Below are 24,356 nucleotides of genomic sequence, written 5' to 3'. Positions count from 1 at the left end.
AATGTAATTCTTATTAATTGTATTTAAAGTTTTGTATTACGTTATGTTCCCCATTTGGAAATTTTATTTGAATTAATGTACTAAAAAAAAAAAAATCCATATTTTTGAGTAATCGTAATTTAAGATAATCATATATTGTACATAATGTATTTTAACTGTTATAATTATTTTAGCTTTTCAAATTAATTTAATGAATTTTATTTTAACATTAATATATAACTGTAACAATTTAACAATTTTATTATTTTTCAACCATTTTGTTTAATGTACATAACTAATTCATTTAATATTTTTTGCAATTTATTGAATTACGTTTTTTAAATTTTATTAATTCGACTTGTTTTTTTAAGTAAGATTAGCACAATAATGGTATTTAATGTAATTTAATTTAATTTAATTGTATTTTATTTTTTATACTGGGCACTGATTTCACATATTTTGTACATCATTATATTTCATTCCTATTTTTTATTTATTTATTTTTGTTTTATCCTTTGCATGCTGTCAGTTTGGCAGAAACAATACACAGATAGATGACAATTTCTGATGAAATTGTTGCATTTGAGCCCCCGACTGCGCTCACGCGCCACCTCCAATAACCCGACTGTCAATATCTGTCCCTTTCTTCAAACGTCAGGCGTCCTTCTGCTGCACCTTCGTGTCGGGATGCTCTCATCACCTCACCGGCGCGATGATATCCAATACTTCTGTTTCCCGTCCTTCCAATCTCATTTACACTTGACACCTGACATTTGCATAATGGCCTCACTCCATCTCCTATCTCGTCAAGCGGCGGGGAGCGCGTGTGCGTGTCAATCTCCTCTGCATCCTCCTTAATCTAACTCATTAGGTCTGCTCGCGCTTGATTTATTTTGTGAAAGTTCGGCAAAATGTGGAGGGAACACATTTTATTTTACATGTAAAAATGATAATGATTCACAGAAAAAGAATCACCGCTGCCAGCTGGAGAACACACAGAGGGGAGGTGTCGTACTTAGCGAAAGAGCATTTGAAAACCAAGGGGGGAATAAATATTCCGAATAAAGAATGTTCTAATGCGCTGAAATCCATTAGAAATCTCATATTCGCAAAGCCGCAATCGCATTACAACACGCGCTAATGTTGTTTCGCCGGGTTTTCGCCGTGAGACGCTCACATCAAACATAATGGATTTTTTTTTTTTTCCTCCACCACCCCCAACCTCCGTTTCCACTGTACTGTGTCTCAAATTCCCAACCAATCACACACCACTTGCGCAAAGTTCTGTGTAGGGTTTTATTGCTAAACTGTTTCTAGACTTGAAGTCAGTTTGAGAACTTTAAAAAGGAGGCGCAATCAGCCTGCCGGTTTGACTTTTTCCACGGCTCGCGCACTCAGTGGGGGGGCGGCGGTTTGGGCATGAGAGAGGAAGGGCAAACTGGGAGGAACATCCATCTCTTTGATAAATGTATCTTGTGCTCTTTCCAGGAGTTTGTGGGCGGTTTAAGAGACACCACGGAAACGCAGAGATTTAAGCTCATGCCTTACGTTTGAGTCTTCGTGATAAGATGAAGTGTGACATCATTGATAAGACATGATCAAATCAAACTAAATTCATTGAAGTCGCCGTAATTAACGAGTCGTCCTTTCGGAGTCCAAATAATCCCACAAAAGTCTCGGTCAATTTGGGGGGGAATCTCACCAAACACTTAGAAATGGGAGCGGCACAAGGCAAATCATTAAATACATTTTTTTTGCGATCTGACGAGAGCCAATGCAAATAACGTTAAAAAAAAAGAAAAAAAAAAAAAAACGATTGGAAAAGACCATAAAATATGACGACAAAACAGTTAAGATACCAAAAGGCCCCAAGGAAGAAATATACAAATACTTGAAGTATTACATGTAAAAAAAAAAAATTATAAATTAAAATGTAAATAAATATAAGCAAAAATATTACAAGAAAAATACACAAATAATAGAATGATACATTTTTCTTTTTGGGGGGTGAACAACAAAAATATTAGGTAAAAAAAAAATTGACAAAAATAGAATAAACTTTATATTAAGGTAAGCCAATGCAAATAATGCTCAAAATATTATTTAAAAAAAAAAACTATTAGACAAGACCGAACAATATTACATAAAATATTTGGAAATAATATAAAATACTGGACAAAAAAAAAAAAAAAGAAATTCCTAAACACAGCAAAAATGAGGAGCTGCGCAATACCTTGTCAGGACCTGCCGTTCCGAACCGCACCTTATAAAGGCATGCCAGTCGGAACTGTACCGCACGGTTGACGTAACCCCTTGCAGCATATGTCTCCATTTGAGCTTTGCACAATATGCCACACACGCACCCATTCCCTGGCATTGGCGCAGCCTCCTTCAAAAGCCCCCCTAAAAAAAAAAGCCTTTGCCGATCAATCAATTACATCGCCGCTCCAGCAATCAAACAAGGTTATTATCAGGGAGCGGCTCGCCGACCTGGAAAGGCCCGGCCCCCAATCAAAGGCCGCTGTGATGTGGGCTCACTCATGTGACGCTAACGCGGAGTGGCAGCTCACGTTGTCAGGGGATTGAAGGATGGAAGAAGGGAAGGTAGAGGAAAGAGAAACTCTGGAAATCACACGTTAATGACCAATCCTTTGCAATATCGGAATTTGGCGTCGCATCCTTGTTACGGGTTAGCATTCAGGCCTCCCGTGTTTGTCCTTGCTTCGGCTCTCAGGATGGTGGGTTTAATTAAATTAAATGGAGCTCAAAATTACAGCACAATAGGAACAGATTGTTCAGGATACAGTCCGGAGCTAAATTATTTTGAAAAATAAGCGATTGTAGACATTGACATATATATGTATTCATATAAATAAAAGTACATACATACGTACGTAAATATGTACGCAAATATATTTATGTATATATATTCAATGACAGTGAGTCAATTTTGAATTTGATTACCGTATTTTCCGGACTATAAGGTGTACCCGTATATAAGCCGCAGCAATCAATTAATAAATAAATAAATAAATAAATAATAATAAGAATAATTTTTTTTTTTTTTTAAAAACGACATCCAACCCGCACCAGGCTATAAGCCGCGGTTTTCTATGTTACAAAGCCCACTTCACAAGACCTCGACTGCCGAGGCAACCCTTCAAGCATCCCGCGTCCGTCCCTCCCGGGCCGAGATGACGACGGCCGGCTTCGCAGTTTGCCGCGGGAACCCAGTGTGATTCCATTATGGAGTGGATAAACAAAATCAAAGCGTTTATCCAGCCTTCTATCGTGGGAGAAAAGACCCCCGCAATGATGGATTTAATATCTGAGGTGTGTGTGTCCATGCCAACCACACGCATTATATTCATTTTTTGCTCGCGGCTATACGTTATACTTGAGGAAAACCATTGACGGCTAAAGACGTCAAAGATCCATTTTTTTTTCCAGCTGGTGGTGAATGAGTTATGCTAATGCTAGCAGACTTTTGTTTGCGTTAGCATCTCATTCTCTTTATTTTGAACTTATTTTACTGTTAAAACTCATTCACTGCCATTGACGGATATAGACGTGCATTCATTTTACCAGGGCTGCTCGTGAATGAGTTATAACTTCATCTGTTTGGTATATGACCAGCTGTTTAAGGAGATCGGTGTTGTCGACTCGGCGCTTTTATTTTTTGGAGTCGGGTTGGGCGAATCTGTAATGCAGAGTCCAAGTCACCTGCTGCACTATGAGAAACATTTCATTTTTTCCCACCAAACAGCAGTGGGGTATATTGCAGTGTTTAATGTTAAGCACTTAGCAGTTAAGCGCTCTTGTTATCGTCCTTTTTCATTTTCTCCCCATGGCCAGGCGGCACATTGTTTTACAGCAACAATAGCACGCGCATACAAATCTATCAATTCAAAAGCGGACTAACGAGCCATTCAACAGACGCAATTTAAGAGGCTTTCTCGCTTTCTTTCTTCTTCGCTCTTATCTTGTTCTACTCTCAACCCACCTGTCCGTTTGTTCCTTTTGTTAAATCATCTTTGCCTTTGTGCTTTCTTTCTCCCGTCAGCGCCATCTGCTCCCGCCTCAATGTTGTTGCTTTCTTTTGTCGACTTCATTCCTCGCGCGCGAGCTCGCGACCTTTTCTAGTGTAAATTCCTTCTTGATGACGCGATGGGATTTAAAGAAACATAAGGAAAAGGCCGCTGATCAAGACAGATGCAAAAAGAAAACTGAGCTGGGGAAGCATGCAGGAGGCTGTACCAATACTCATTTTTACAGACCAAGAATGACGTACTAGTAGCAGAACATGGCAAAAGTTTCACTGAGATATAAAAATTTTTAATAACTCCTGACCAATTAATCGGTTAATTTTAACGCTTTTAAAATCGGGAAAAAATTGCTGATTTTTTTTTACGCATTAAACAATACAACTTTATTCATATAGCGCATTTTACAACAACTGGAACATTAAAACACAAGACAAAAGGAATAATATGAAAAAAAAAAAAAAAAGCAAACAAATGATTTTTGCCAATTTTTCACTCGGTTGTACGGTTAAATACGAAACGATAAATAATCCTGCAACAGCCAAACATTCTGCCGATAATACAAATCATTATTGTTGTGAGCATAAAGAGAGTTTTTTTTAATAAGTAGATATATTTTTTAATTTAACAGCCAATTAATCGGTTAACGGATTTTTTTCTGGCAAATATCGCAATCGATTTTTTTGGGGTTGATTACTGTAAATGTGTTGTCGCAGTCTTTATTGTTGTATTATTCGTTATTTGTAAAATACTTCCTTACAGCTGAAGCTGTTAAGAAATATAAATCCGCAAAATGTCTCCTTTAACGATTCTTCTGTGATGGGACACTAAACTAATTTTTAAAATGTCCCTCACCTCGGTCATCTTATAAGAACGCAATAAAAGTTCTAATAAATCATTTGAGAGACTCTTAAAATAAAACTTAAAAAAAAAAATAACAAAAAAAAAAACCGCCCCATTTCACCTTCCCACTTTTGCTTTTTCTGTTTTGTCGTCTTTGGACTGTCTGCTCTCGGCGAGTGGATTTAATGAGAGTGTGAAATTAGTGCAGAGTCATGGTGTGTTGCCGTTTTCACCACAGGCAACTGCGGCGGGTGGCCGGGACCTTCTGTCCTCTTCCTGTCACGGAGCTCTCTGTCTGCTCCTCATTACTTTCATTGCTTGTTCCATTGTCCTTCCCCCTCGCCGCTCCCTCTGTCACGTGCCGACCTTGTGGACACTTTTTCCTCACTCCAACTTTGCCAGGCACACGGACGCCTCCGTCATGCTTCTCAAGAGCCCGATCCGTAAAATAACATTGGCTCCCTGCTTTATCAACATGACGCTCATGCATATCTTTTTTTGTCTAATTTACATCCATAAGCATCGCCCCGCCCGGGCCTCGTGCGACGGGTGAACTGGGGAGAGATTAGCGCCCCTCGCAGAATCTTTTCAAAATGCCAAGCCCGGCCGGTGCAAGAGGTGGAAATACCAGCAAAATGTCAACTGGAGACCCCACAAGTCAACTAAATTGGCGACTGCATGCGTAAACAATCCCCCCCAAAGCCATATAGTCACTTTTCGCAACCTCAGAGGACACGTCAGATACTCTTTTATTATTATTACCATTCATGCATATTAACTAACCAATTAATTAGGTTAAAAAAAAAAATGGAGCATTGACGTCTTTAGTCGTCAATGGGAGTAAATGAGTTCATTGCATCAGAAGGATACTGTCGATCAGAAAGCATTTCTCCTACTTGCCTCTTTCTTCTTACCGTCTGACTGACTAAAATGTCCCTCCCTGCCGGGCTTCTAACCAGCAGGGGATTCAGAGCCCCATGGGATAAATAATCCCCGTCAGTATATTCAGCGTCAGACACGCGCAACCTTGAAGGCACCAGAGCGTACCTTCTCAACTTTTCTGCTGCTAGACGGCCCAAGACGGAATGGTAAACAAATGGCGGCCTTGGCGGCGCCTAATGCGTACGTTGATTTGCAGCAGTGGCGAAACACACGGAGGGGGAGGGGCTTAGACGGGATGCCATTGACACCCATGCATTTGTATGTCTTCAAAATATTAAGAAAACAAAAGAAAATGGCAGCATCGGATAAATGGCACAAGTTGGCATGAGTTGTTTGGGTTTAATTTAGCCAGCTTGCGTGCGACCCGAATGCTTTTTTAGTCATTAAAGTCGCCACGAGTTGCGCGGCTGGCGGCGTGACGTTCCGCGATCCATCAGCAGAGCTGCACCATTAGAAAACCATCTGTAAGCCGCGGCGTGCCAGCGGCGCTCACGGTCTCGTCGCAACTCCAAGTGATTGATACAAACCATTATTGACAACGTGGCATAGGCGAGGTTTTTTTTGTTGTTGTTTTCCGGAGTTTGTTTTTGCATCGCTTGTGGGGATTGACTTGAAAATGTTATTTTTGACGTCTTTAGTCGTCAATGGCAGTCAATGAGGGTGATGAAAGAAGTTTGCCAGCTACTCCGTCGCCGCGTTTCTCCGCAGGTGCCAAAAACGCGACAATCATCCCACCCCCGTGCATTCCAAATACACATTGCGTGGCGTCAAATTGCGCGGCGAGGAAATAAGAACCATCTCGCTTTAATGGAGCCTTGAAGGTAATGCATCAGCGCATCACAATTCAATTAGGCGTCTTCATTATTAGATTGGAGCAAATCTCTTGGGAGTTATGTCGAAAACGAGCAGGCCTTCCAAAGACGCGAATCTAATGCAAAGCAAACGTGAAGACGGCTGTCGATTCCAATTTCTGGAGGGTATCTACAAAACATTTCCAACCGGAGAGCCAGTGCGTTACATCGAGTCCGATTTACGGTCAGTCGATCAACGTTAAAAAGTCACAAATCAATGGATGGTCACTAAGTGGCTTCGTAATCAAATTAGTTTGATTTTTACTGTTATTGAGTCACGTGCCGGATTTGACATCTTGAGAGTGTCGGCGTTTCTTCTCTGGTAACTCAGTTTGATTTTCCGCTAATTTATTTTGATTTGTGGACATGTCAGAGGAAGCGTACCTGAGAAGAGGCTGGAAGATGACAGTGATGTTCCTCGCTCCGGGCTTACACACAAACTTCATTTCTCCACCTTCCATCAGGTTGTCATCGGCGCCACCTACAGAGAAAGAATTACAAACTTGTAGAACTAATAATGGAATGCAGCCGACTCCCGGACAACCGAAGCGGCTCCCCTCATACCCTTTAAACACTGGGCGGTCAAAGCGCACATAGAGCTCGGCAGTACGGAAGCAGAAATTGACTTGCTGGGTTCTGTACTTGCGTTTATACGGGTAACCTGCAAGTCAGTCCATGTGAGCCATAGTTGGGCCGTGTGGTCAGGTGGGTGCTATTAAGATATTTCTAAGGTAAGGATTATAATATTTTGACGAATTGATTTAAACAATGATTCCGTAAGATTGCCAAATCGGTCTGGCTCCGTCTCAATCAAAATCGCATTATACCACCTGCACCACCACTTAGACCTGCTTTTTGGGAGTCTAAAATCTAGTCTACCTTTTACCACCAAATTGCCAGATGCGCCATCAGCGCCGGAACGCCCGGCGAGGCTACTAAAGGCATAGGCGCCTGTCTACCAAAAAAGGACCCACAATTTGTACTACACTTTATTTTGCCGTAAAGAGTGGACAGAAAAGTATTCTATGGCCATAAGTTGGGAATTGATGTCTGAGCATTGGAGTGTTTGTACAAGTCTGACTACAGAAATACGGTACTGGCACCCATGTCCAGTCTCAGTCCCGAATGAAAACGTGACAACAAATGAATGTTGAATTCTTATGGGTAACTGGAGCCTATCCAAGCTGACTTCAAGCGACGCCTCAGACGGGTCACTACAAATCCCTTACAGGGCAATTTAGAGTCTTTATGACTGGCTCCTGACTGTGAGGCACACGTGCTGACCACTAGACCACCATGTTGTCCCGTAGTCCCAAATACAACCGTAAGTCCACGCTCCACCTCAGCTAACAAGGACTAATCAGGAAATAACGTGAAAATGCGTCATTGGTAGCCGAGAACGATACTGGGGCAATGGGGCGGCAGAACGGGGTTGGAGTTTCATGCAGAAAAGGGGGACGAGGCGGATATCACAGGGGAGTGAAAGAACACTGAAGCTCATTACCTCCACTCATGCAGAAGTAATCGATAAAATTGACGGGAGACGGAATTGCGGCTTTCCGTCGATACGGCAAACTGCGCGGCGGAAAGAATGATCGTGAGTTCAGGTATGCGCCATACAAACCAAGGATGACGGCGCACACGGTGTTCGCAAGCAAATTGTGATTTAGCGATACGGAAGTTCCCGAGAGACTTTAAATGAGCTAATGGGAAATTTCAAGAGGTGGATGGGCAAAGTGAGTTTTGGGAACAAAGACCAGGGCCTAGTGTTGTCTACTTATTTTCTTTTTTTCCATTTCCATTTCCAATATGGCCTTGCGAAGCTTGTGTGATAGAACACAAAGACACTTCCACGCCGTGCCGAAGCGCGTTCCGTCTTACCTCGGCGGCGTGCATTCAAATGCATATCAAGCTATTGTTCCCCGGGCTGCGCTCAATAATGCATTTCTAATCGAACATGTTTTATTTGAAACGTACGGGCGACAACTCTCGGTGAATTTTCATGAGAAGCGACGAGGTCGGCCTTTTATTCCTGCGCCAACGTTCAAACGGAGAACTTCTGACTTTGATCCGCCATCATCGAACGGGCGCCTCCGCCTGTGCGACTCCTCCTTTTGGTGCCAATTCAATTAGGACTCAATTAGAGGAATACAAACAAAGCTGCCACCTGAGCGCTCATCTTCCATCCTCCGCCCAACTTTCCGAGACGTCTGGGAAGTTTTCTTTAACGGCTCGCACGTGCGCAAACAAGCGACCCGTCCCCCCCACCTTTTGGTCCCCGATGACAATGACCAATTTAATTTCACGCTCTAAACATCTGCAACAGTGTCACGCGAGGCAGGCGAGGAGGAAGCCTCACTGATCCATGAGGGTCTGGGAGCAGCTGCCAACAGGGCATAACACCGTTGAATATTAAATAGCGGCAGGCATTAATATGCATGGGGCTCCTTCAGACTCGTCTGGACGTGACAGGGTCAGGATGGCACCCGACTGCTACCAGCCGTCGCCGCATAGTTGGGGAAAAATGTTTTTGTTGGTCCGGACTTGGGTGAGCATCCGGGATTAGCGGCGTGTGCAAGAAGGGACGGCTTAGCGCGGGAACGGGGAGGAATCCTAATGAATCTTAATGCGGCTGAATCTTGAGCAGTACACTTTCCGGTATCTCCTCAGACTTACCTACACCACACAAGCCTCCAGCCAGCCAACCAGCCCCCCCCCCCGTTAGCGCCCTAGCATCATCTCCCCCGGCCCACATGTAATCAAGTCAGTCAGTGACTTAGTGAAATTGCATTAGCCACACTTTCCTGGGTTTGATGAGAAAAAGTCGGTTTGATCCTGCGATGAATTCCGGCCCCGGACCAGATTTAGGCGGTGAGAGAAAACGCATGTGTAATATCAAACGGCGCGTCTTCGGAGACTTGGGGTGATTTGAGCGTGCACGTACAAGCCCGTGTTAGAGAACGAGGAGTAAAGACATGAGTAAAGATAAGATATAATCGCTCATTTACAAGAGTGTCACTCAGCTCCATGACATATTTAGGCGATACTTTGTTTGTCTCGAAACAGCCATTGTAGCATTCGTCTGTCACAAGGTGAATTATTACTTTTCTCAGCCTTAACACTTATCAAAATATTGGAATTTTTTCCAAAAGAAGATTAAAAGTCTATGCGGAGTTGAATACCAAGGAATAAAAGTAGGTTTTAAAAATGGACGGCGAATGTGCATCAAAGTCATTTGAAAGTTTCGGACCAATGACGGATTTTGGTGAGACTTCACAAGGAAAAACCGGTCAGCTAACCTGACGGACGGAAGTCATTTGAACTAAGTGAATTTCCTAAAAAGATGACGCCGTGAGTCATTAAAAAAAATGGAACCTCAAGTTATGAACTTAATTGTTTTTGGGAGCTCGCTTGTAACTTTGTTCATAAATCAAGGTCATGTTTCCCATTGAAATGAATGGAAATGCAATTAATCCGATCAAAACTCAGCTCTTCGTAACAATTTTTTAAATAAGTATGGATAAAAAAAAAAAAAAACCTGATCAATTAATAGTACGTAAATAGATCGTTAAAAGGAACATTTGCACCTCGAGGCTCCGCCCTACTTATTGTGTTGACTGAATCTTTCATTTATCGGATGACTTCTGCTAGCATTTACCACTTTTTAACATTTCAAAAACATAAGCTGTTTCATGGTTTGCATTTTCTTCCCTGATATACCAAACTGCGTTTTTTTTTTTCTTATGCATTTATCATCTGCATTTAACACAGTTTCCGAGGGAATCGCACTTTGTCATAGACTGGGCAAATGCCACCTGCGCCTCAATAATACATGAATCATTTGGTCAAGTGTGGGGGCATCCCATTACACTCAGACAGCCTTCATGTCTGATTGGATCTTAATGAGAGCTTTCCATTATTAAAATTAATTTGAAGCCCGTGCTCCGCCAGCCAGGGGAACCCAACTCTCTGGTGAGAATTAATAGCATAAATAAATAATAGCATAAATATATCGAGGCGTGAAATGAGCGGGATTAATTATTAAATGTGTGGTTTTCTTTTGTATGGCTTTGTGGATTTTACTGAGTGAGCGGCTGGCGGTGATGCTGTGACAACAATGTACGGGCTTTAAAAGTTCGGCTGGAAAAAAATCGAATTCTACATTCGCTTTAATGGTCCATGCGATGCCAGCAGTGTGCACCCCAAAAGAAAAAGAAAAAAATCACAAGAAACTTTAGTCGTCACCTCAGGAACCCGTCGCATGCCGCCACAAGCAGTTTTTTGCCCGTTCATCACCAATGCCAACACCTCCCGATCCTTAACTCATTTATTCCCAGCCGTTTTCACGAGAGGAAACACCTAAATCACAGCGGTTTTTTTTCTGTTTTTTGAAGGCCTGCAGAATATTGTGTTCTAAAGATAAAAACATGGAGCTATGACGCAAAAAAAACAAAAAAAAACGGCTATGACGTATATATACGTCTTTGGGAGGCAGGGACGACAATTTTGAAAATGTAAATATACGTCTAATGGATTGAATGAGTTAAAAGCGAATGCCAACGATTCCGACTTACTTGCCTGCTTCTACCCGAGATGAAAAGTAAACACCGAGGTGCCGCTCAGTGCTGCCAACGACGGCAGGACCTCCCACACTAATTGAAATTAGCTTCAGCTTGGGGGAGAAGAATACGCCGGCGCTTTTCTCTGTGATTGAATTTCACCGCTGAGCAAACTAAGTTGACCTTGTTGGAAAAAGTCTCACTTTTGCCTTCTGGTGGGACGAGAGATTAGATAGGAAACATATATTAGACATTCTTTTCCTGTCACATCATTTTTTATTGATTTTTTTTTTATAAAACCTATTGATCTACTTTGCAAATTATTGTACAGGGTAAATAAAGTACGCCGTCTGTCAAAAACAGCGATTTTAAAGCAGATCCAAGAACGTATGATATTACCGCTGACGTGTTTGGGAGGTTTCCCCGAGGCATTGCCGAGTTGACAAATACAGATGACGTGTGGTTCAATTACAGCGTGTCTTACGTGTCGCCTATGACATAACCGGTATGCGTACAAGCGCTCCGACCGCCTACGTAAGCCCTCATCCGTCATCCTCGTGACACAAGCGCGGGGAATGCCGGGGAAAGGACCGGCTAGATTTATTTCTATTAAGTCGGAACATTAAATGCGTGTAAAAAAAAAAGGAGCCAGGCAAGGCAAAGGCGAGCGACCCCTCGCCGTTAAAATCCCATAACAATAATAATAAATCGACTGACAAAGTTCAAATCTCATGTGAGGTTTGCTTTATGAATATGTTAAACCATAATGGCGAGGTGACGGGAAAGTCGGGTATTGATCGCCGTGCGTGGAGGAGAGGTAAAGGACTCAAGGGGATGAAATATTCTGAATGTTTGCAGCTAGGAAACATTTTTAGAATCAAGTATTCTACTGATTAGCCCGTCGATTAATAAGGAAAGAAACAATTTTGCATTATTAAACGCCACTATTTTAAATGTGAGGTGCAGGTTACAATATCGGGTTGTACTGTAGTATCTGTGATGTTTTTTTTTTTTTATATAGCTTTGAAAGTTGGGGGCTGGCCTGCGGAGCGACATAGACGCCAGGGAATCAGAATGTAGAGTTGGCGTGCGGTGAAGTGAAGCCTGACCTGGTGAGTGACATGGGTGTCATTTAATAAGAGTGTAAAGTAGGCCGGAAATTGACTAACCCGTTCTGTTCTGCGGTAGACATTGCACGTTATCTTCTTTGGTTAAACGTGAGACGATCTCAAATTTGGGATATTTCCTGTTTTCGAAGAACTCATTCCTGACCTGGTGAGTGACATGGGTGTCAACAAATGAGATTGTAGAGTCTTATGGTTGTTAACTGGCGCCTTACCCGGTGAGTGACTTGGGTGTCATTGAATAGGAGGGTAAAGTGGTTATTGTCATAATCAGAATGCAAAGCTTTGGTCTCTCCCGGCGTGTGCGTCGTATATCACACATCACCACATCTCTCGCCAGACCCTTTTTCCATTTGCACCTCCTGTCCCACCCTTGCCGTGTACAAAGCAGCTTGACATGGAACGCCACTTCCCCCCCCCCACCCTCCACCATTCTGCCCCTTCTCAAGGGATTGCTGCGGTTTTATACATAAACAACACACAACTTTCCGTATTTTCTCATATCAAAGAGCTGGGGGCGGATAAAGCTCCTTATAATTAGATCGCTTCCGCCAATGTTTTTGATTTATCAAAAGCAGAAACGCGCGAAATACATTCAGAGTGGGCGATGTGAACATCTCGGAGGCGGGGGTAGGGGGGGTGTGGGTCACAAGCATGTGTCTTTATTTGCATGCATATGCCGGGCACGCTGCTGTGGTACGATTGTGACAAGCAAGACAACACACTGACCGGCCGCGACACAACGCATTTTTTTAAAAATATATTACTGGCTTAGCGCCGTGAATGGGTGGGAGGACAAAATATATATTCTCACTTCACCTCCAAAATGACCGACGGGCTATTCCGTGTCATCAGCCGGCTGAACAGACAACAGCGGAGGTGTGTGTGTGTGTGTGTGTGTTGGTCATGATGACATATCTACAGATGGAAAATTGTAACTTTCATCATTTATTCATCGAAAGCGTGATTGAAAGTGGATGAGGTGATGTGGTGTGAAGTAAACACGCGCACTGTGACAAGCCTATACAAACACACACACCCCCACACAATGCGGTACATATGGCTACATATGGAGCTGTAATAAAGACTTGCGGGTTAATTGAAGCGTATGAGGCGTGGCGGAGTGTGCAAGAGGCAATTATGTCTTCCCGTGCATGTGTTGGCATGCGTTACATTGATATACGGCCGGCGCTCAACAGATAAATTACACATTCATTTCAAAGTAATAGTAATATTAAAACAAACACTTCTTCGCTTGGTTCCTGTTTACCGCACAGTTGCACGTGCTGATTAAAACCTTGACGTGTCGTCTACACCCCCCCGAGGGACCGCCTTGCCTTTAGTGAGAACGTGAAGCCCATAATTGCGCCTGATGAAATGTTCGGCGAGGTTGGTCAGGTACTGAGCTAATCGGGGAATGTTTTTTTTGCGTGTGTTTGGCAAAAATGCAATCAGCTGTTTTTCTTCTTTTGCTGCAATACGATGGACATTGTGCTGCTCCTGCTAGCTAAAAAAAAAAAATAATAATCGTTCTTCGCAGAGGATAAAGATTACTGTATTTTCCGGACTATAAGGCGTACCCGTATATAAGCTGTAGCAACTCTTTTTTTGAGGAAAACACACACAAAAAAACAATAGACAAGCTGCACCAGGCTATAAGGACAGAACAATTTTGTACGGTGAATGATCATAAAGGTACAAAATCAGATTGTTAAAACAGTGCCTTTAAACACGGCAACAACTTTTCTAATTAAAACAGAACAGACCCAAGAGAAAAAAAAGGCAACAACTTTTCTAACTAAAACAGAACAGACCCAAGAGAAAAAAAAAAAAAAAAAAAAAAAAAAAATATTTTTTGTATTTTCTTAACTATAGAGTGCCCCTAGTGGTGAAAGAAAATACCACAGAAAAGCCGTATTAGCCACGTGGTTCAAAATCTTGGAAAATAAAATAGCGGCTTATAGTCCGGAAAATACGGTCAGTAATTTATTTTATTATATAACCACGTTAGATTATTATTGCTCAAATATCTTTTGCTTAAAGGATTAAAAACGGAAAATGTCTTCATGGACGCCCCAATGTGAGGCCAAAGAAGCTTCAGGGGGAACATTTTGTGTGGACCTATTTTTGTGTAAAGTCCCATTTATTTTTTTTTCAAACTTGTTCTCGTATGAGATGTAATTAGGTCTACTTCATGTTGCGGCCAAGGACTGCGACTTTAATTTAAATAGCCAAAGTTGCACCCAAAAGGATTCTCCGCAATCACTTGGAAATGTTTGCAAGCGGACTTTCTAACACTATTGACTTAAAATAAGCGTCGAGATACACTCGACTAGGCTCAAAGCGGCGAGTAAATCCCGCCGCCACGAGAACTCATCAACTCCATCTCTCATTTCAGGCGCCTTTTCCTCCCAATTTCATTTGATGCGGGATGAAGTCTTCAATGCATGTTTTTTTTTTTTTTTTTTTCCTAATTTCTCCACCTCAGAAATCTCTTAATGGCTTCTTCCGGGACTCTGATGAAAACAATGACTTTTAACCTCCCCTCCTTCGTCCTTCCTGCCCCCCCCCCACCCGAACATCGCATTGGACTTATTTCACTTTCTAAATGATTTCTTACTGCTTCAATCCCGTTGCGGCCGTTCAAAAGGCTGGGGGCCGGGGCTCTTTGCGGACGGCGCGGCGCATTGTGACAGGTGAAATGAAAGCCCAGAGAAATCTCATCTTCTTATGAACGCTTCGAGGCATTCAGCCACTCAAAAAAAAAAAAAAAAGGGGAGACAAATCCTGCCTGTTCTTTTCTGAGGTGCAGACAGATGGAAGATGTAGAAAAAAAAGTGAGCTGTTATTTCAAGCCTATTTGAGTTTTTTTTTTTTCCTTTATCCACAGTTGATCAGTGCTGCTTCTTCCCGTTATGGAAGGAAGGCATTCACTCAGGAGAATAGAAACTGGATTAATGAATTTTAGTGAGTACGGCAACATCTTTGTATTGTACTTTGAATGTTTGTGACTCAAATGCCTGTCAACGTATTTAATATAGCAGGAGGTGGATGAAGGGGACAGCTTACTTGCTTGTCAACCTGGATTTTCAAAATCATTTTATTTATGCATCATTATCTTGTGTGTGTTAACCATGAGCATTAATTTTAAATATTTTTTTTTTCATATGGTTGAACATCCGTAGCGAAAGAACAACCAAGGTCAGTCGTATGACAATTCCGGTTTAGTTTATTACATATTAATTAGTGACTTTATATTGACCTTGAAAAATACTCCATCTATTTAATAAAATAAAATAAAACTAAGACTAAAACTAATAATAACTCAACTAAAAAAAATACAATAAAAAATATTAATAAAAATCATGAAAATAAATAAATCAAAAACCAAAACAAAATAAAAACAAACTAATGAAAAATCCTAATTTTTATATACCTGATCCAATTTCATCGAGTGATTCCACACAATCTTATCAATGCCAAATGAGGTGGTGCTACGTTAGCAACTGCTGCAGCTATCAAATATGTTTCAATCGAATACTCTACCAACGGTCCCATCAATTAATTGAGTAATCAGATTGTAACTTGATTTTACATGATTAAACTCAATAATGGAGTCGCGCACCTCACATTGTGCTAAAAAGTGGGAACTGGCCAGGTGAGTGACGTGGGTGCCACATTATTCAATTAATAGCTGCAGCCCTAATTTTAGAATTTCACCCAAAAATATTTAAATCTGGATACAACTGAATCATAAATTGTCGATAAACTGATTAATTACTATGAAGTCAGATTTGGGGCATTTTTCGATGTACAGATAAAAAGAGTTTTCCTGGCTGTCTCGTTGGCTTTTTTTTCTCTGTGTTTCTTTGTCCACAGGGGCTTCGGTGTGAAGGTAGGAGTGGCTGCAGGCAAACAGCGCCGCAGAGTGAAACCTCAAGGTCACGGGCAAAGAGACGGCGATTCCGGGAGAGAAGATGTAGGAGCAATAGAGCAGCTTTGATTCTCCAGGGTCTGACTGTGCAGCTCGCTCACTCACTGCTGAGTGTGTCTGTGTGTACAAAGTGTGTGCGTGTGTGTGTGAGGGTTTTGAAGGTCTGTCCCTGTGGGTGTATTTTGCAAAGTCACCCTGCTATCCCTTTCTTTTTCCGAGTGTTACATCTCGACCTGCTTTGTCCAGCTGCTATCTGCACTCCCTCCTGTCAACTTGGCTCATTTCAAAGAGTTTTTACTATCACTTTATTCTGAGTTGGAGTTTTACTGATAAATAGGCTGAAGACGTACAGTTGAACTTCGAGTCACTGTGCAGTTATACAATAAGTACACCTGGGAAATATATATATATATATATATTTGTTTTAATTAAATTATTTATTTTTTTTTCATACTGATGACTAAACTTTTTAGTTGTTTTTTTTTAATGAATAAATAAATAAATAATTAGGAAAAAATATATTTATTTTTTATTTATGTTACTTATTTATCTATATTTATTTATTTATTTATTTTTTTAGGATACATTGTCAAGCCCTAAAAGTAACTAAACTAAAACAAAAAAAAAACAAACAAAAGATTATCCCAATTAAATTTCAAACTAACTAAAACTAAAACAAAATACACAAGGAAAGATAGACCAACTGAAACGAAAAATATTTCATATTTGCATATTTCGAAACCTGATGACTTAGCGGCAAGCTCGTCCATCTGCTCAAAAATTCTCCTTTCTCAACCGCCTCCACACGCCTCGTTTTACATTCCGTCAATACGTTTCACACGTCGCGTCCTGTCATCTGCACCCGCCCCCTCCCAACAACTCCAGATGTTCATCAACACTCTCACTCCCGATCAGCCTCCTCACCTTGCAGCTCTCCGCTTTTGCTGTAGAGTTCTCGTCGCTGCTCTCTCAAGTAGGCACTCATGCTGATGGCATGGGATGATGATTCAAACCTAAAAGAGGCACGGAAAGATTGGCGGAAAAAAAAAAAAAAGAGCGACGTGAAAATGAAGCACATAGCTGTGAACAGCTCAAAAGTCTCTGGGCGCGCATTATATTACTCGTGCGACCGGACTTTCGGTGACGAGTGGCGTGGTTCGATTGGACGAGTGCCGTGCGTGGTCCTTACTTGAAGAGCGACTGCTTGGCGCGCTGCGGTTTCTTCTTGGCGAAGAAGGCGGCAAACTCGCTGCCCGTGCTGGCGTAGGCGAGCTGGGCGGACGGCTCTGTAGCGCTGCGGCTGTTTTTCACATCCAGGTACTCCATTAGCAGCACCTGGTCCACACAGACAATTCATTTTCAACAACGGTGGGCCGTCAAGGCTTTCTTTGCTGGCCTCACATAATCAAGAAAAAAATGATCATATTCTTGACATTGAAATCATATTAAATCCGAGTGTATTTTTAGTGAGAGATTTTATCCAATCAGAACTCAGCTAGCTTGTGTTGCCAGGCAGATTTCACAAAACCAGTAGCACGCACTATTCGTCCGAGTCCTTCAGATACAATCGTGTGTGCATCCCTTCCGTCAAAGTCAATGAGATTTCAGATTTTTTTCACTCTGTACTGCGTAAGTGTTTTTTTTTGTTTTTTTCTCCAGGTGGTGTCACAAATGACGGTAATAGGACGGGTTTTTTATTCAAGTAGGACGAAGTAGGACTTCACTGAAGACCGAGGTGTGAAATGTACGGCCAACCACTGATTTTCAACCATGTCAGTCCACCAAGCTGGATGCATTAAAATAGTCCAAAAATAATTTTCCAAGAGACCAAAAATGATTAATTAATTGATTAATTGAATACGATGTCTGTTTCAGAGACCACTGATGGTGTGTGATGACCACTTCGGAGAGCAGCGTCCTCCTTTTAGCCAATGATCCATGGCCAAATCCGTCAACGTCTTATCATGCTTCATAAAAATCTTATCAACTTCTAACAATAGGACGAGCCCATCGCAAATCTGGTCCGACGGAGAAAAGTTAACTTCCTCCACTCCATCATTCTATCCTCGCTCGCACCCGTCACCTCTCGTTTTTCAAAACCGTTCTATTTCCTCGCTCGCTCGTCTTCGCCCGGGTGCGCCATACATATGCTCCGGAATAGCGCCACCAACGTTATCAAATGGCTCCATAATTTACCGGCGCCCATTTAGCCCTAGCGTGCGTCTAATTCGGCAGCGCGCCGCGGTGCGATTCGGCCCGGGAATGGCACAGGACTAATGGCCGGGCAGACGGAGATCCATCCCGCCCCGTAATGATGTAATTAACGCAGCAAGAGAGCAACCCTGTCGCCGTGCATGGGCAAGCCGTTACATGATAGCATCCGTCCAAGCGTGCACACGGAATGGAAACGTGGTGATTTGGTTTGAAAGTAAACCTCAATAGGTGTCACGGCGGCCGCTGCATGGCACTGTTTGCTACGAGTCTTCCACGAATCCCGTCACTGTATTAATTACTAATGATGAGCTGATGTGGTAACCACCCCCACGCCCCCCCGCCCCCGCCCCCATAGCGAAACGATTGAAATGCCAACGCTCGCGCTGAAGAAGGAGGGTCTCCGACCCTACTTAAATTGCATTAGCCCGCTGACAGCGTGAACTTTGGAGGCAATTAACCAGACTGCAACGAGAAAGAGACACACGGAGGTGCGCTGATGTGAAGGAGGGGTGGGGGGGGACGGCCAGGGATGAAGTTGAGAAGGAGCGGGTGATTACGGGGCAGGAAATGAACGACGAACAGGTTGCTGATGACAGAACTTAAGGGAAAGTCAAGGAGGGATCAAGAAGAAGAAAGGCAGAGGGTGGATTATCAATTACTTGGAACGCGACACCTAATAAGGCCGCTACACACTCTTTTTCTCGTTCCATTGTACATTCATTATGACCGGGGCAAGATATCAAAATGTTGATGCTCAAAGTACGCGGCGGTATTTACATGGCTCTCGATTTCATTTGGCATTGGCTGCATCGGTGCGCCTAACTTTTTTTCTTAAAAAGTTAGGTGCACCCAAATTTTCCACTGTATTACATTAAATTCATATTTTTTTATTTATTATTTTTAGAAAAAATATTGCCAGTCGAGAAATGATTAACATCATGAACTCATTCATTGCCAGTCCAGGTAAAATAAATTACAAAATTATGAAAAAAAAAAATATTTTGGCGTCTATACACGTCAATGGCAGTGAATGAATTAAAGGGGACGACAACCCCGAAATTATTTTTGCAATAAAAAGTTTTAAGCGCTTTTCCTCATCAAAACATGACATTCTGATTAATATTGCGTTTGTGGAATATGAATTAGGCAGCAAAATCGACCCGTTTTTAGCCATCTCAGGTGGCGGCCATTTTGGCATTTTCTGTCGACTGAAAATGACATCACAGTGGCTAAGGGCTCAGATAACGACCAATCACAGCTCAGCTTCAGAAGACATGTTAGTCAGAAGACATTTGCAGTCAATGGAAGTGACAAAATGGCCGTCCGCGTATTGTGCGCACCCTTTTTGCCCCTTCTCGCCCCATCAAAAAAAGTTTAAAATAAGAAAACGACTGTATCCAGTAACTTTTTGCAAAAACATGGATATTTTTTCTTTTTAAGAAGTTTTTGTGAGGTGACGGAGATGAGACGGCAGTTGTCAGCACGCTTGGGCAAAATGTAACTACGAGGCGAATAAATGAGACACATTGATTAAAATGTTGGAAGAGAACAAGTTGGCGACGTTGCTTTTCATATCTAATTAAAAGAGATCGTCTTCTACACGCCCTCGCTGGCAGTTTAATTTGCCTCGTTCTCACTCGGCTGATGTAAAGAATTCCGAATCACGGGCGTACTCGTATTCATTTTTCCCCTACACGTAAACACAAAGTACCTGTTGGTGATTTCATTCGCAGCAATTAAAGATTCATTTTTGCGGCGAGAGATATGAATAGGAAGAAAATCAAACGTGATCAAGAAACGAGATTAGGAAGTAACGGTGACGCGTTGTGACGGGAATAAATGGGAGCAATGTGTCAAAAAGATAACCCGGAAGAAAAGGGAAATAAAAAAATCACAGCAGCGGGAGAAAGAGAGGACTTATCAAAGCCGAGTCCACGTCTAAGAAGCTCGCCCTTGATGCTGCTGCGTGATCTCCAAAAACGCAGACAACTTTGAAGAGCGGCAAAAAGAGTAGAAAAAGGCCGGATTGTAAATTGAATTCAGACCGCAAGCAAGGATGAACAGACGAATTCTCAAAATGGAGATTAAAGTTTGACGGCATCGTCTGCCTACATTAAATGACATCTGTCAAAAAAAAAAAAAACTATAGAATCACCATTCTGTCTTGTTGCCAGTGGATATAAAAAGTCTACACACCCCTGTCTAAATTCCATTTTTTTGCTGATCAATGTGACCCTTTCATGCGACCTTTAACCTTCACAACTCCATTGAACAAAATTCATTGAGGTAAAGAAAAAAAAAGAAATGATAGGCATGTTGCAGAAGTCTGCACACCCCAAATAAAGTTCAGCTGTTCTAGTAGGCTTTTCCTGATATTTTTTTTCCCTAGCGGATACCCGAGGAATCTGCTCAAACACCACAAAATCACAAATCACGACCATATTATGTACTACCTCACCAGGTTGTAAGATAAGATCCATCTCGGCGTCCGATGAAATTCTACAGCGGCACTAAAAAGGCACAAGTCATTTTAATTCCCACTCTCTGCTGTTCGGCTATCGTCGGCAGTAATGAGATTAAAGAGGAAATTACAAAAGGTGCGCACGAGGTGTTGGGAAATTGAGAGACTCCTGTGACAATGCGAGATATGCAAACAAGGAAGGGTGGAAATTATCAACAGCAAGTGCGGAAGATTGACAAGCGCTATTATATTTGAAGTGGTGTTTTTGTCCCCAGTGGGCGAGAAAAAAAATGCTGAGGAGTAAATAAACCGAATAAATAAAGAAACACAAGAGTGATTGTTGCGAATACACACAGACCAAAATAAATGGCTAGCGCAAAACAAAGCGAGATGCTAATTCTAATGGATCCATTTTGTTATAAACGACTTATAAAAGAATTTATAAGCACGTCGTGTTACTAGTAGTTGAAGGTGTGTCATATTGAAATGAAAATTGATTTTATTATTTCTCTACAAACTTGACTTTAGGTTCAGAATCAGAATCAGAAATCCCTTTATTGTCATTGTACTCAAGTGTGCAACGAGATTAGAGGTTGAGTGTAACATTGTTACATTCGGGTCAATTCCGACTCGGCATGAATACAAAGCTTATGAATGTAGATCTAGAAAGTTTACTTATAAAAAGATTCCGTCAGCCAGGCATGCCATTTAGCTACTGACGGTATAACGGCCACTAGAGGGCACCTTGGTATCAGCCACCGTCGCGAGGACCCGATACTTTGAATTAAGGCCGGTATCGGTCCGATACCGATACCTGGAATCGATACTCGCCTATCCTGAATGAGAATAATCAGCATCGGAATGAAGATTAGACACATGATAGGTCAACCTCACACCTGCTTAAATAAATATCTCTTTTTTTTTTTGGCCTCCACTTGCTGACAAACTGAAGGCCATTCATAGCGCCGCCCGCTGCTCCTTCTCTTTGACCGATTTCATCTGCTGCTCATCAGAAGGTGAATTCACATGAAGACAAAAAGATAAAAGCCTGAGGCGATGCCAGAGAGGTTCGTGTTATAAATAAAAACATAAGTTAAAAAAAAAAAAAAAGTAGCAGACCAAGACTACTACTTTTTGGGACATTTTACTACTTTTTTTTTTTTTTTTTTGGCGTAATTTCTCACTAAGTAGAATGACACATTCATAAAGGTGTAGTGCTCGGCCATTAATTTTTAATACTGTACTCTCACCGCACACTTTTTAATATTCCCGAGTTGAGTCTGACCTGCAGCACAGCCTGGATCTTGGCAGAGACGTCAGCCTGCTCGTACAGCTTGATGCCCTCCTCGTGGGCGCCGGCCGGGCACTGCACGGCGATGCGCTGCAGGTGGGCCAGCACCACGCTGTGCGCCTGCGCCACCGCCTTGAATTTGTCAAAGAGGAGCTCCAGCAGTTCCAGCAGAAGCCTGCGCAGGGGGCTCCCGAAAACATGGGGAGGAAAGAAAATAATAAAAAGTCACGGGTCATTAAAACAACTCAAGCAATATGACGTATAAAGTCATTTTTTCTTTTTTGTATTTTGGGTAGCAAAAGTCGTGAAATGTCAGGGCCAAACATTATGCACGGGTTAAAATTCCTTTTTTTTTTGGTGTGACCCACAGGTGCTAATGCGTAAGTATGAATTGGACTTTTTTTCCCACTCCAGTGTTGAGTGTCATTGCATCAACAAATTAAACAATTCACGCGATCGTTGCAAACATACTCAGTGGTCTAGTTCAGCTCACACCTTGGGATCTGAACGGAGCAGCTTTGAAAGAGTTGTAAGACACAGCACGCAATAACAACGCCATTGTTCCCCAAGACGAGTGGTACATTGGACGGAGTTTCCATGGCAACCCGGTTTGACTTTAAATGGAAGTGAGCACGTGGAGAAACTGGATGTGTTTGCACCCGATGCAGACAACGCGGCGCACGTGCAAATGCGGCGTTAAGCACTGGCACGCATACACACACACACACACGACGGGAGCAGCGGTCTAATGCATTGTGAGGTCAGATGGGATTTAAGGGAAAAACAAGGAAAGGTGGAGCCGCCGGAGAGCAACCCTGACAGGAGGGTGAGACGCTACTCTTTAAGCGGTCCGGGATCACTGGACTGAGACATGGCGGTTGGCCGAGCGAGGAGAGGCGTGAGCGCTTTTAAGATGTTAGCGCAGGTGCGAGATTGGATGGGGTGTGTTAAACTGTGACTTGTCAAGGTTTAAACTAGCCGTTTGCGAGCTTCGTGGCAGGTGGGACTGCTTCATACCTGGGTGAGCGTCTGATTGGTTCGGAAATAGCGGACACAAAAGCAATCATGCCGCGATGGTGACCATGGTGAAATCTAAAAAAACCAAATGGACTGAGGACATTTACATCTAATAATGTCAAGAAGAAACCTGGAATTTCCATGACACACTCGATTAAAAAATTTCAGCCTCATCAATTATCTATATTTCATTTCTAGTTTGAACCACAAAAACATGACGAGATTGTCAAGGAAGAATCTGACTTCCATTCACTTACGGCATTCGTGCGATTCGGCGACAGAGACTCCCCACGCTTTGCTTGCTGGCTACAGTAACATACGATTGACACGACAATTTGTCGCTTTACTCCACCTTGGTTGGCTCTCCTGAGCGAGGTTCTCCCCTCTCTGGTAGGCATGGTCTGCAATCTGCGTGGTGGACCTCTTCACTATCTGCTTGAGCTCCGGTTCCAGACGTTCCATGATAGCTTTGATGGTCTCGGGGATCTTCTTCAGCTTGGCCAGAGCCTGAGGGAAATATGGCGGATGTTTATTGGATGTTAACTCATTCCAGCCTAGGTACAAATTTTGGCGTCTATATCCGTCAATGGCACTGAATGTGTTAATGACAATCCCGTCATGTTCCTTCCGTGTACCTTTATCAGTATGCCCATGAACTCTGCGCTGTTCTCCTCCGGGTCCACCTCGGGGAGGTCTAATTGGTTCGACTCCCGCGCATCTTGTTGAAGCTCGCGCACTAGAGAGGAAACACGCAGCGCAACGCATGATTATTTTCATACAGCGGAAAAAGAAACGAGATAAAAAAAATCCCTTTGGTGCCTTTCATCTCTTTCTTTATTTGCACCTCTACAGTGACGGTATAAAAAAAAAAAAAAAGAAGAAAAAAAAACGGGCCTGTGAGATATAATACCATTCATATTTAATATGTTAAATCACAAGAAAGTTATCTCCAGGCACTTTTATGAGGCATGTTCCAATAAGAGAGATCCAGCAAAACACAGGAGGCGCTTCTTAATAACGCAACAAACCAAAGCCGATACATAAAAACATAATATGACTTAACCAAATTAGTGGCGCAAATGCGAGCAAAGCGAGGCT

General features: G+C 42.3%; 1 protein-coding gene across 1 annotated transcript in view; it reads right to left on the bottom strand.

Annotated features, from left to right (window-relative positions):
* The window catches only part of exoc4 (exocyst complex component 4), a 59,977-nt gene that overhangs the window by 30,279 nt on the left and 5,342 nt on the right, over positions 1 to 24,356 (bottom strand). The window contains exons 6-11 of the mRNA XM_088289062.1: positions 23,894 to 23,994; positions 23,611 to 23,765; positions 22,236 to 22,416; positions 17,465 to 17,610; positions 17,200 to 17,288; positions 7,043 to 7,139 (exon numbers count right to left, since the gene is read on the bottom strand). Coding sequence (XP_088145188.1) covers positions 7,043 to 7,139; positions 17,200 to 17,288; positions 17,465 to 17,610; positions 22,236 to 22,416; positions 23,611 to 23,765; positions 23,894 to 23,994 — 769 coding nt within the window. The remainder of the gene's footprint in view (positions 1 to 7,042; positions 7,140 to 17,199; positions 17,289 to 17,464; positions 17,611 to 22,235; positions 22,417 to 23,610; positions 23,766 to 23,893; positions 23,995 to 24,356) is intronic.

Source organism: Idiotropiscis lumnitzeri, chromosome 2 (assembly GCF_059441095.1).
Source record: "Idiotropiscis lumnitzeri isolate Australia: NSW breed Sydney's pygmy pipehorse chromosome 2, RoL_Ilum_1.0, whole genome shotgun sequence".
In the NCBI taxonomy this organism is placed as follows: domain Eukaryota; kingdom Metazoa; phylum Chordata; class Actinopteri; order Syngnathiformes; family Syngnathidae; genus Idiotropiscis; species Idiotropiscis lumnitzeri.
Note: the sequence above shows the minus strand (reverse complement) of the source record. Positions and strands in the feature narration are given on the sequence as shown.